The sequence below is a fragment of the Grammomys surdaster genome, unplaced genomic scaffold, assembly GCF_004785775.1.
Source record: "Grammomys surdaster isolate TR1022 unplaced genomic scaffold, NIH_TR_1.0 220, whole genome shotgun sequence".
In the NCBI taxonomy this organism is placed as follows: Eukaryota; Metazoa; Chordata; class Mammalia; order Rodentia; family Muridae; genus Grammomys; species Grammomys surdaster.
In genome coordinates this window covers 3,240,601-3,253,873 of record NW_021604665.1, presented here as the reverse complement: position 1 = coordinate 3,253,873, position 13,273 = coordinate 3,240,601, and the positions used below count along the sequence as shown (strand labels likewise).

The 13,273-nt window shown below is 42.3% G+C and overlaps 1 protein-coding gene across 7 annotated transcripts in view; it reads left to right on the top strand.

Annotated features, from left to right (window-relative positions):
• Magi1 (membrane associated guanylate kinase, WW and PDZ domain containing 1) overlaps window positions 1-4,317 on the top strand; it is a 609,927-nt gene extending 605,610 nt beyond the window's left edge. For 6 of the 7 annotated variants that reach the window (XM_028772989.1, XM_028772987.1, XM_028772992.1 and 3 more), the window contains one exon: window positions 750-4,317. In XM_028772989.1, the coding sequence (XP_028628822.1) occupies window positions 750-1,507 (758 nt within the window). In that variant the 3' untranslated portion in view covers window positions 1,508-4,317. The remainder of the gene's footprint in view (window positions 1-749) is intronic. The other variant, XM_028772993.1, reaches the window with a different exon arrangement.
• Window positions 4,318-13,273: the final 8,956 nt, after the last annotated feature.

Here is a 13,273-nt window from a genome sequence, read left to right as displayed (position 1 = left end):
AGTTCTTTTAAATACAGTTCCTTGTCTGTTTTGTTTTTTTCAATTTACTTGAAAGTAGACAAAATAGTTAAATGTAAAAGTAGTAGTTTAATGGACCTTCAAGCAGATGTCCCATTTGACAGTTGCGTTGTCTAGATAATCCCCTCTTTCCGATACCCTGAATCAGTTTTTAAAGTAGAAGTATGTTTTTCATATAATATAACATATTCTCAAGGGATTGGCCTTGCTGTTAGAGCACCACCCAGACAGGCCAGCGACTATTTCCAACCCTAGGAAAGCTTTCCTTGTGCCCATCCAGGTCTGTGTCCTAGGTTAATTTTAAACAGAACACGTATTCTTCAAATAAAAAAAGAGTATGAGAAGGAAAAAGAAGAAAGTCAGAGGTGGGAATGGGACTGATGGGTAGGTGGCCAAGAAGGGCAGGCATGGGTCAGGTGGAGCAGTTTTGGTACCTCTAGACAGACTCCTGCAGTTCTCCTTTTAAACGTTAAAACCATTTATAATTTCTCCGACGGCCTGTCTTTGGGGTGTGGGCAATAGTGAGTTAGATGTTGAAAGCCACAGTGCTAGTTTTTAATCCTAACTAGTTGCAGTAATAAATTAACCAAGATTCAGTTGGCTTTGATTGACTGACTGCTTTAACAGTTGTTTGTTTGTTTTGTTTGACTAATGAGTCAAGTGTGGGAGGGAACTGGGCCAGGAGCCGCAGATCCTTCTTATTAAACTGTTCTTCTGTCTCTCCCCCACAGACCCCAGCAGCGACAGGAACGGCCCCTCCGCCGCCGGTGCACAAGGTGTTCCGGAAGTGAGGCCGGGCCCCCCAGACCATAGACCACATCCAGCCTTGGAATCCAGTTACCCACTCGATCTTCACAAATCATCACAACATGCCGAAAAGCGAGCACACGCAAAGGATCCAAAAGGCAACAGGGAACACAGCAGACAACCCAACGAACATCACACCTGGAATGGAACTTCTAGAAAACCCGACAATGGGGCATGCCGGCCCAAAGACCGGCCACCCGACGCATGGAAAGAGGCGCAGCCAGAGAGGACAGCCACCAATGGCCCAAAGAGGAGGTCTCCGGAGAAGCGCAGGGAAGGCACCCGCAGCGCTGACAACACTTTGGAAAGAAGGGAGAAGCATGAGAAGAGAAGAGAGATGTCTCCTGACCGGAAGCGAGAGCGGTCACCCACCCGGAGAAAAGACAACTCCCCGAGCCGCCGGCGGAGGTCCCTCGAAAGACTCCTGGATCAAAGACGGTCCCCAGAGCGCAGAAGAGGAGCCTCGCCCGAGAGGAGAGCCAAATCCACTGACCGGAGGAGGGCTAGGTCCCCTGAGCGCAGGCGAGAGCGGTCACTGGACAAAAGGAACCGGGACGACAAGGTTGGCCACCGAGAGAGAGAGGAGGCTGGTCTGAAGCTGGAAGCAGGGAGAAACCCCAGAAATCCCCCAGAGCAGAGAAGGCGGCCTTACAAAGAATGTAGCACCGACCTCAGCATCTGAGACTCATAGAATTGCAACCTTTACCGTGTCAAAGGTTCTAAGAGGAAGGTCGCAAAATTTAGTTTCTTACCTGAGGAAGCATCTGACACCTGATAGTCCTAAGAATAGTAACGAACATTTTATGCACCTGAAATCTTATAAGGAAAAAATATATATGAAAAGTCTTGTGCCTGATGTATAATATTAAAGAAAGTATTTTTAAATTCATACTTTTTTTGAAAATTATTTGCCAAAATACTGGCCCAAAGGGATATACATTTTGTTTCTTCACAAGCTATAGAGTTGTTCCTTCTTTGGGGCAAGCTCTTTCTTTCCTAAATAAACGGGGCTGTTGGTCATGTAAACGCAATTCAATTTAACTCAATATAAACTGTTCCGAAGTGATGGGGTGCTGTACTGTTAACCCCTGTTTTTTCTGAAAAAGCAGAACGCAGAAAAGACAAACTCCTACTTGTACAGACTGAGGATCTTTTAGGATGGATTAGGGTGGCCAGTGAGCCTAAAATTCAGCAAGCTATGTGACAAGAATACTACTGCAAGTGAAGGATATTTATGACTACAGTGCACTGCACTAAGAAACCTTATGATCGTGATTATAGTTGGTATAGTCAAAGAACGGTTTGTGTTCTCCCTGGCCCAGGAAGGTGCAGAAACAAGAAGGTTGGCTGCCGTTAACCAAACCCAGCCTTAGCTCAGCCGACCAGGTTCATCAGGTTCCACCACAGAATACATCTCACCTGCAGCAGTGCCCATCGCAGAGTGCCAGACTCGGGCTGGAACAGACCAGCTCCTTCTGGGCTGTCTGGTCCAGTGTGAAGCTGAGGAGATGGAGTGTAGGACGACCCCGGGCCTTTGGGATGAGGGAGATGTAAATGTCTCCAAACATGGGAAGAATCCCCTCCCCCACTGGTTAGCATAAGCCACTGCTTGCCTTCTGCCCAGTGCGAGCAGAGAGCGAACTCTGGTGGAGGAAACCTCTGTCACGATATTTTACAAGTATTGGGGCCGCATATTTCCAGAATAGTTGATCATGCACTTTGAAACCATAATCCAAGTCGTAAGGATTGACTGAAACATGGCACCGGTGGGTCTTGGTCCATCTGCTGGGAAATGACCCTATCCCCTGTATTTGGGGACAGCAAAGGAAAATGTAATTTTTTTTGTTTTTGTTTTTTGTTTTTTGCTAACATAGACCCATTTTCTGAAGCCTCAGAAGATGTGGTTGGGTCAGCTGTAGCCCTGAGGTGTGGTTTAAATGGATTACTGCCTAGCTGAGCCAAAGTGTTTGCCTGTACCTGTTGGACTACTACAGCAAACCCTGCTGACAGAGCATTTGTATTTCTGTAGTACTGTTTTACATTTTCCATTCAGACCCAAAACTTTGCAAGTCAATCACTGTTGTTCCTGTGGTACTGTAATAAGGGAGGGGGCAAAAAAGAGAAGAAAAAAACAAAAAACAAAAGCAAAAATAGAAAAGAAAACCAGCCAATCATTGTATGTAGAGTTTAAAATTGTAATTAATAGAGCCTGTTTGGAAAAAAATAAATAAAACAACTATTGCCTTTTTTTGTATAAAAGAGAATTTATGACAGAAGTCTAGCTGTGAGGAATGTGACATGTGTCTATATTTCTGAGTATGAACAGATTGATTCTTGGAGATATACTTTATTGTAAACTAAATCAGGTATGTAAAGTTGTTTTACAGCAGGACATTATATAAGTAATCGCTACAGCTTGAGTCTGTTGGGGCTATCGTTTCTCCGTGGAGAGACTGCTCATGAATAATCAAGCATTCATTTGCATTCTCTGTTCTTCATTTATTTCTTGCTTAATGCTCTCTCTGTGTTGATGAAAAGCAATGTGTGGGCCAATCTTTTTATAAAACACTATGCACATATAAATATTACATTGTTCCTAGCTTTATTTGACTTAGAGTTTATATATAACATTACACTGAGTACTTATAGTTATGTGAACATTTATCCAAGTTCTTTCTCTGAATCAAACACAGTATACATGCTATAGCTAAAGGAGGCAGGGGGTCTGTGATTGCTACTTCTGTTACTGGAGTTTTCCCTACAAATCATACATTGATTAATGACATCATTAATTGTATTAACGCTGAGGAAGATTCCTACTGAGTGGTGATGTTTATTTTATCCAGTTTCTGGAGAGCCAGCTTGGAGGTGTTGCTCTTGAGGCCCTGTGGCTAGGATTTTTCTCATTAGTTCTAGCACAGCCCATGATGTTAACATGATGTTCACTCTCTTGATCATGGTCTATGGGTTTTAAACAAGTTTAAAAAAAAAAAAAAAGGTTGATTTTTGGAGTGCATCCTGAAGTTAACATCATGATATCAAGAAATGGTATAGGGCATTTAAAGTCAGTGCTACCCAACTGAGCCTGGCTTAGTATATGAGGACTGTTTTGCTGTGACAATTTCACCTTAAATTCCATACATCAGATTTGGGTTGAAAGTATTGCACTGTACGGAAAACTACATGTGCTAAGCCGAAACCTAGAATTCTCTTTAATCTACTGTAGCCTATATTGAAAACTGATTCTTGTGAGCCTACTTCCCTAACCTTTTACTTCCCATAAGAGGGCTGATGAGGGGTGAATATTCTGTATGATTAAATCAAACAATTAAAATTCTCTTGCCCCCATGACATAACCAATGCCTGAAAGAATGTTCAAGGGGATAGGGGGAGTCAATAGCATACTTGTATTTTTTAAGTTTCTTTTGTGAAACATTTTTTAATGCATTTTTACTGTAAAAATACATGGAAGTGTATGCATTCCATAACCACTATTGCTTCTGGATTGGTATCTTCTTTGTCTCCATGTGGTCTCAGATATATCAGATATATCAGGGTCAAGTAACTGCTTGAGGGCCCATGACTGCAACTCTTGAAGTATCACTCTGTTGATGACAGGGGTTCTTCACCGTGGAAAAGTGCCTTGCTATTCAGTATGTAGCATATGACTTAACTGTCTCATGATTATCAGGGGGGCTTATTAGGAGTATAAAATCTCAGACTCCGCTCCAGACCTCCCTAATCAAACTGTGCACTTAGCAAGACCCTCTGGTAATTCACATGCTCATGAACTGTAATTGCAGACATGTAGCAATAGCAGCTTCCTCAGAGCAAAGAGTCGAGTCACTCCTTAAGTGTGGGCTACCTGACCAGGAGGGTTCCTTAGTCTCTTGAAGCCTGCCTTCCTCCTTTCTGAGGGAGCAGACCTCACAGTTATAGGTCAGAATAAGGGCAAAGTGCTCAGGACATACCTGCCAAACAGTCACATCCTCAGCAAGTGACACTGCCTGCAGTTAGCACTTCCCTTAATTATAAAACCAGCAAGTCACACAGTCATACTAGGGACAGATGGGATTCAAAGGTGTAACCAGAATGCTAAGTTTTGAGACAGAAATTGGGTCTCAGGACATAACATGGGGGTAAACACATAGGGGGAGTCAGATGTACTCCCCAGTCATACAGGAAGTTAATTGGATGGTTAACATACATCTTAGCTGATCATGGAGCTCCAGTGATCCAGTTTCCTTCTACCTTTAGTGTGTTTGACATGGTGACTGGCATTTTTTCTAAGGAGATTCAAAGAGGATATTGTGTAGAATAGTAAGCCTTCCCACAGCCTGCCTCTGCTTGCTGCATTATGCTTTATCACCAACATGGTAATTATGAACATTGCCTATTTAGTATCTCTTTTGCTGAAGATGGCATCTAGCACTGGCCCCCAACGCAGCCCAACAATTGAAGCTATTTGTAAAGCCTTTGTGTCCAAAAGTTCTTTACCTGCCATAAATACCACCACTGAAAAGAATGTCCTGAAACTCAATTACAGCTATCAGGACACTCCTGCTGGTGGCCAAGCTGAGTCTGCCTCTGATGTTCCGCGTTGCTCTTGAAAGGAGTAGACCTTTCAGACTCTCCCATTATGAGACAACACAGTCAGCATGAGTGGTACAATCAGCTGGGAGTGTTTCTACAATAGAGACCATAGGCTCCAAGGAGGGAAGAACAAAAGCTCCCAACATAATTATTGGGGGTATGTTTCACAGTGATGGGCCTAACACGAGCCATTTTGACACGCTTCTGTGCATTGAGATCATCACTAGGGGCCCAAGAGGTATAGTAGGATTTAATTAGTTCAGGCATTACTTGTTGACTGGATCCAAAGCACTTAGGAGTTCAGCCAGATGTTACATTATAACATGTTCTTTAGCACAGCATATGATGGCCTTACATTTAACTAGAAAGCTTGTTGTATGTCTGGGTCTAGTCTACATGGCCTGCAGCTACAGACACCACACCCATAAGCATTGTTAGTTTATGTTTCTGTGAATAAATTCTCTTTGATATCAGAATTAAAGACAAAATGGAATGTCTGCTAATCTGTGCAGGTATAGTAACCAAGGCTGTTTCCCAAAGGCCGTTTGTCGAACGTGCATTTATTGCAAAGCAGCTCTACAAACTAGGTGGGGAGAGCTTATAGTTGGGTAGAAGGGGGAAATGGATTAAAGACACCAAGTCAGGGACAAGGGCCCTGCAATGGTGATTTAAGGGGATCTAGCCAGATTGAAGAAAAGGGGAAATAGATGGAGTAAAGAAAAAAGGACTTACTTGGTGACATAAGGATTGTGGTGCAGGCTGAGGTGAAGCTTAGAGAGAAGGTGTGACCCAAATGGAAGGACTGGCCCGCCTTGTTCGCAGTTTCTGACTTCAGCAGCACACCACTGGAGAGTGTTTACAGAGCCTCTGCTGGGTTGCCTGTCTCTCTGGGAAGGAGATATGGCCAGGTTTAAGTTTGAGAAAGTTGATCTTAAAGCACGATGACCTCCAGACTGAAAGGGGGGCGGGGTTAGACATTGATGCTCTTCCACGTCATACCTGCCACCATGAATGACACAACACTACAACAGCCATGTTCCCGGGACCCAGCCTCGCTCACTGTTTAACTAAAAGAATTTGGTTTCTTTCTAGTCTGCATATTCATTACTTCTTTTCGGTGTACCTTTATAATTCATGTAAAAACCAATTGAATTTTGTACCCTACAATTTATTTTCATTTTCTTGAAGCTTACAAATCCGTACTGTTTGGGTTGATAGATGACATCTTTGTCAGACTGCAAAAAGCATATGCATGTATGACATGGTGCTTGCTAGGCACCCTCCTTTTGAGTATTGGAGAGGAACCATGCTTCTGACATTCCGTTTTGAAGAACACTTCTAAATTTTGAAAGTAATGTAAACTTTTAATAGAATACTCAAATATTTCAGCACCATATAAAGAGCAAGGTAGTGTACCTTGTGACCAGTCAATTCTGGTCTTTCTGTATGTCGTATAGAGTTTGCTAGAAGGCACTTTGGGGTAAGATGTCAGTTTACAAGTTCCTTCTATGTCAGAAAGATGAGTCAGGTAATGAAACAAAAACTATATTCTCCCAAGAGGAGGAAGGGGATCAGGAGTCAAACTGGAAGCACCAGGGTAGCTAAAAAGCATGGAGAAGCTGGTAAGAATTCTCAGCTCCAGCCTTGGCTCCCTCTCAGGGAGGGGATCCCAAAGCTACACCACAATGTGAGCCATGGTCCTGGCAATGAGCATCAGTCTCAGGAGAATCAGTGTTCACAAACCTGAACGTCAGTGCATGTTTTCAGCATAACCCCACTCTGGGTTAGTAGCTAGCACTGGAGAAATCCATGACAACAGTCCTCATATCTCCGAGCACTAAATCCAGGTACCATCCTGACAGTGGTTCTATCGTTTTAAGACTGAGTACTCTGGGGACTCGAAGCTGAGGATCAGTCATAAATGAAGCAGCCTGGAAACATACCTCCACCAAAGGGTTAGGCAGAGAGAAGTTCAGGCATCAGGAAGCTTTAGTTGTCAAAACCAGTGGCCAGTGGCTCTTCACTCTGAAGAGGAGTAAGCTAAATTGCCTGTAAACGAGGAAATGAGAGTTCAGAACCCGTAGCTGGCAGTCACATGACCTCCACGTCTACCTTCCTTCTGCATGTGGTTAGCTGCTGAGAAGGATTTAGAGGTCCAGCAGACTGCTGTATTCTCGCAGCCTCCTTTATCCTACAGGGCAGTTCCCTGCAGTGTAGATTCTGAAAGCTCTGAAGCCATCCGGTGGGCTGCCAGTTCTCTCAGCTGTTCCACAGAGCTCAGACCTCTTGTCAGGTAGGAGGGACTCCTCAACTGGAATGTTTGCTCCCTCTACATGTACAAACTGGGCTCTCTGGAGTGAGTGCCTAGCCTGTAGCCCACAAGCTCATGATCAGCAGTATCTCCCCAGTAAAGAAAGAAATGAATATGGCCCAGATGCTGACAGCACATCCTTGACTACCTGACTATCAGCCTCCCGAGTGCCAGGTGCAAAGAACTGCAGAGACCCCAGCTTCAGCCCACCACTCCCTTCCGGTGCTAGACGGCCTGGAAAGATGTCTCACCAATTCACTGTAACTGGTTTGTTGAGAATTGTGTACAATTAGTTTTGATATTTACCCCATCCCATTCCTCACAGATCCAAACCCTTTTCCTATCTACCAACTCTGTGTCTTTTTTTTTCATACATCAAGTTCAGTTTGTGTTGTCTATAAATTCTTGGATATGTGATCTTCTAGTCAACTTACTAGAGGCAACAATCATTTTCCCCTGAGAGGGGATTGGTACATTTCTTACTTTAAAATCCTCCTTTTCTAGTCAATTTAAAAGATCTTGAAACCGAAGTCTCCCGGGACGCCATCTTCTGGGTTCTCTGGTGAAACAGTCACTTGGCATTTGTCAGTATCCTCTGCTCCCAGCTCTCTAGTACATTGTTTTCTATTTACTAGCGTATTTTCTCTTTTTTATTCTTTTATTGGAAACCATTTTTCCATCACATGATGTATCCTGACTACTGCCTCCTCTCCCATCTCCCAGTTCTTTTCCCCTTCCCTCTCATCCAGATGCACAGATCCTTTCTGTGTCTCGTTAGAAAATAAAGAGGCTTCTAAGGGATAATAATAAAATAAACTATGATAAAAAAACAACACATCAGAACTTGATGAAAAAAACAGAAGGAAAAAAACACAAGAAACAGAAACCCACTCATTCATACACTAGGGAGTCCTATAAAAACACTAACTGCTAGAGCTGTCCACATAGACTCTCTGGGGCCTCCTCCCATCCCTGGTCTCTGGCACATCCTAGAGATTGCCCCCCCACCACTGCCAATCTCCCTTCTGTCTCTCCCCTGCTCTCCCTATGTGCTCTCTCCCTTCCCCATCCCTTCTCCTACCAAGTTCCCTCCTTCCATCTACCTCTGATATCTATGTTACTTCTCCTTCTGAGAAAGACTCAACCTCCCTTGGGCCTCCTTGTTATCTGGCTTCTTTGGGTCTGTTGATTTTAGCATAGTTATCCTGTATTTTATGGCTAATATCTACTTATAAGAGAGTATATAGCATGCTTCTCCTCTTGAGTGTGGGTTACTGTCTTAGGGTTTCCATTGCTGATAAGAGACACCATGACCTAGGCAACTCTTATAAGGGACAACATTTAATTGGGCCTGGACTATTGATTCAAAGTTTCAGTCCATTATCCTCATGGCAGGAAGCATGGCAGTGTCCAGGCAGACATGATGCCGAAGAAGGAGCTGAGAGTTCTACATCTAAATCTGAAGACACTTAGAAGAAGACTGTCTTCAGGCAGCTAAGAGGAGGCTCTCAAAGCCCACCTTCTTCATAGTGACACACTTCTTCCAACAAGGTCACCCTCCTAATAGTATCACTCCCTAGGCCGAGCATATCCAAGCCACCACAGTTACCTCACTCAGGATACATCCGTTTACCTGCAAAATTCATGAGGTCCTTGTTTTTAATGGCTGAGTAATATTCCATTGTGTACATGAACCACGTTTTCTTTACCTATTCTTCAGTTGAGGGACATCTAGGTTGTTTCTGAGCCGAGACTCCTAGCAGTGGGAGCTATGGATCCTGAATTGGCAACTCCCTATAGCCAGGCAAAGAAAAGCCAGAGATAGGGCAGATTAACTGCTGAATTATCTTAGACTTTTCAGAGATGCCCAATACGAAGTCAGCTAAAGCAGCTGCACGGAGTATGAAGAGAAGAATGCTTTCAAACCCATTTTAAAAAGTCAGTGCTACACTGACACCAGAAGCAGATGAGGTCACGGGAGCAAACTCTGTAAACCCATTTCCCTGATGAGCATGGACAAAAAAGTCTTTAAAAAGTATAAACAGGGACAAAAGAAATGGTTCAGCAGTTAAAAGTATTTACTGCTATTGCAGAGAACTGTAGTAAGTTCCCAGCACCCACATAGGGCTGCTCACAACTCCCTGTAAGTCCAGCTCCAGGGAATTCAATATCCTTTTTTGCCACTGAGGGCACTTGAATGTATACATGGGCACACACACACACACACACACACATAAAATCTTTTTTAAAGGTATAAATTATAATATCATAGCCATGATCACATTGGTTTCATTCTGAGGATTCAATGATGGTGCATATAGATACATATAAATAAACATAACATCACATAAATGTAATCAAATATGCAAATCACCTAATCATGTGAATTGATACAGGGAAAAAAATCCTTTGGCAAAATTCAGCATCCATTTATGGTAGAAGCCCTAAGGAAGCAAGCAACACAGCTCAACATGGTATGGTTCAAGATGATGAGCCAATAGCCAACACGTTGGCCAGGGAACACCTAAGTCAATCCATCTATAATAGGGAAAAGGCAAGTGTGTCTCCACTCTTGTTTAATATAGTGCTTGAGTTCTCAACCAGAGCAATAAGTCAAGAAAAAGAAAGGGGATATAAATAGGAAAGGAAGATGTTTGCAGACAATACAAAACCTATCCTAATAAGACCCTAAAGATATCACTAGAAAACTCTTAAAAGTGATAAACAAGTTAGGCAAATATCAGTATTCAAAGCCAGTAGGTTTTTGCTATGTCAGTAATGAGTGTGCTGAAAAAGAAATCATACAGACTTGTTCACATGACTCCAAAATAAAATAAAATACCTAGGAGAACTCTAACAAAGGAAATACAAGACTTCTCCAAGGCAAAAGGTGAGAAATTGAAGAAAGAAACCAAAGAAAATATGTGTGTGTGTGTGTGTGTGTGTGTGTGTGTGTGTGTGTGTGTGAGAGAGAGAGAGAGAGAGAGAGAGAGAGAGAGAGAGAGAGGAGAAGGAAAGAAAGAAAGGAAGGAAGGAGAAAAACAAAACTCATGGATTGGTGAATTTACATTCTGAAAATCATAATTACCAAAGTAACTTGTAGATTCAGTGCAGCTGTCATCACAGTAGTAGGGGTATTCTGAACACTAAAAGGTTTTCTTTAAAAAAAAAAATGAATTGGGGCAAGAGAGATGGCGCTCAGTTAAAAGACTTGTTGGTTTTGTAGAGGCCCTGGGTCCAGTTCTCAGCACCCACATGGATTGAAAACCATCCATAATTCCAGTTCCAGGTCATCCAATGTCCTCTTCTGACCTTTGCAGGCACCAGGTATGCATGTGGTACATTTACATACATCCAGGCAAATCCACTTGTACACACAATGTGAAATAAATTAAAAGTAAATTAAGGACCTGAATAATCAAAGAAATCCTAAGCAAAAAGGGTAATGCTGAAGATATCTCAATTCCAAATTTCAAACTATAGCACAAAAAACACCAGTATGCTGCCGACACAGAAGCAGACAAGAAACAATGGAATCCAGGATAGTACCAGAAAGTTAACCCGTACAGCTCCAGCCTGTTCTTGACAAGATGTTGAAAACATGTTGGCAATAAAGACATGCTATTCAAAAGAGTGGTAGCAAATCTGAATAGCCACATGTAGAAAACTGGACCTATTTTCCCACTCCCACCCAGTCCAAAACCCAACCCAGCATAGATCAAATTGGATACCACTCTTGGAAAATACTTCAAAATACAGTTATAGTCAGGAACTCTCTCACTAGGTCCATAGTTGCTTAGAAAATAGCAAGAACTGGAGATCGGATTGTACCGAATTAAAAGACTTTTACTAACCAAAGAAAACACTTTCCAGAGTAAAGAGACAATTTACAAGAAAATGGAGAGAATGTTTGTCGACTCTTCATGCAACAGGAATTGATTTCCTAAATATAAAGAACTGGCAAAGTTAACCACCAAAAGAACTGAGACCAATCAATAAGTGGGCAAACGAACTGAAGGGATAATTCTCAGAATAAAAACCACAAATGTATAAATACATGGAAAAAAAAAGCTGTTAAACATCTTCACAATCAAAACTACATTAGGATTGCATCAGTATGATTGTCATCACGAAAACCAAACACAGAAAGTACTAGCAGGGGTTTGGGGGCACCAGAGAGAAACCTTTACACACGGTTGTGATGTTAGTCCAGCCACTCTGAAAACCAGCATGGGAGCCCCTTGAAAACTTAGAGGGATACCATCCAGCTATCCCTCTCTCCTGGATATAATATACCCAAGAGCCAAAGCCAGCACACACACACACACACACACACACACACACACAATTTACCTGTACACAAGTTCTGGAATCAGCTTATGTACCTACATATCATTGGTTGAATGGGCAAAGAAAAGGTGGCATATATGAAGCACATGCATGTATTTATGTGTTATTGAGCCAAAAAAAATGAAAAAAGAAAAAAGAAAGATCTACAGTTTCCAACAAATGTGTGAATCTGAGAGCACAATGTTAAACAAACAAAGCCGAACTCAAAAAGAGAAGTATTATGTTATTTTTCAAGTACATGAAATTTTAAGGGGAAATATTTGGGAAGGGGGGGGGGACCAGTGAGAGAAGAATGTGGGAGAGAGCAGTGGAGGGTGACAGTGACTATGTACATGTATGAAAATTCCATGATGAAGTCCATTATTGTACACAACAGTTAGAATGGACCAGTGAGTACTTGAAAAAACTAATTGACAAGTGTTTTTTTTATAACACTTCTAAAATTATCAGAGCACAAGGTGTGAGAGAGAGAGAGAGAGAGAGAGAGAGAGATTAGAGAGAGCCAGCATGTGTGTAAAGTCTAGTTTTTATTTCTTTGAATTGCTTAGGAATCACTATTTTAGTGAATTGTTTCTTTAGCTTTGCTATTGTGACATTTTTACAAGTTAGGGGTGTATACACACATTTAAAATAAAATCTACAAACTGTAGATCTCCATGCTCTCCCTTTTTCTTTGGGTTCCTGCTATGGCTTTTTTACTTTTCTGGAGACCTTTTCACTAGCTAGCCCTGACTACATACTGCACTTGGCTAGATAGCCACACTGGCTTTGTTTCCCTCACTGTTTCTTGCACCATTTCCTGACTACACTGCTGGAGAGGAATTTTAATCCAGCAACATGGCTGCTCTGGCAAGGGATCACAACCAAAGACCTTCTAGGTCTTTGTGATCTGGCTGGAATGCAGACACACCCTGGATTACAGTATAATCTGTCTGAAATACAGACACATCCTTAGTACACACCTTTAATCACAAAAAATTGAAAGTAAGGTTACCTTATAGGAGGAAGCAGCCATGTTTGAAAGTGATACCTAATTAAGGGGCAGACAAAATGATGAATCAGAGAAAGATTTGACAGAATGAGTCTGAGATAGGATATCCGCAACTATCATGAGAACGGCACAGAAAAGAGGGAGCTTAAGAGGCAGGAGAGAGAGAGAGAGAGAGAGAGAGAGAGAGAGAGAGAGAGAGAGAG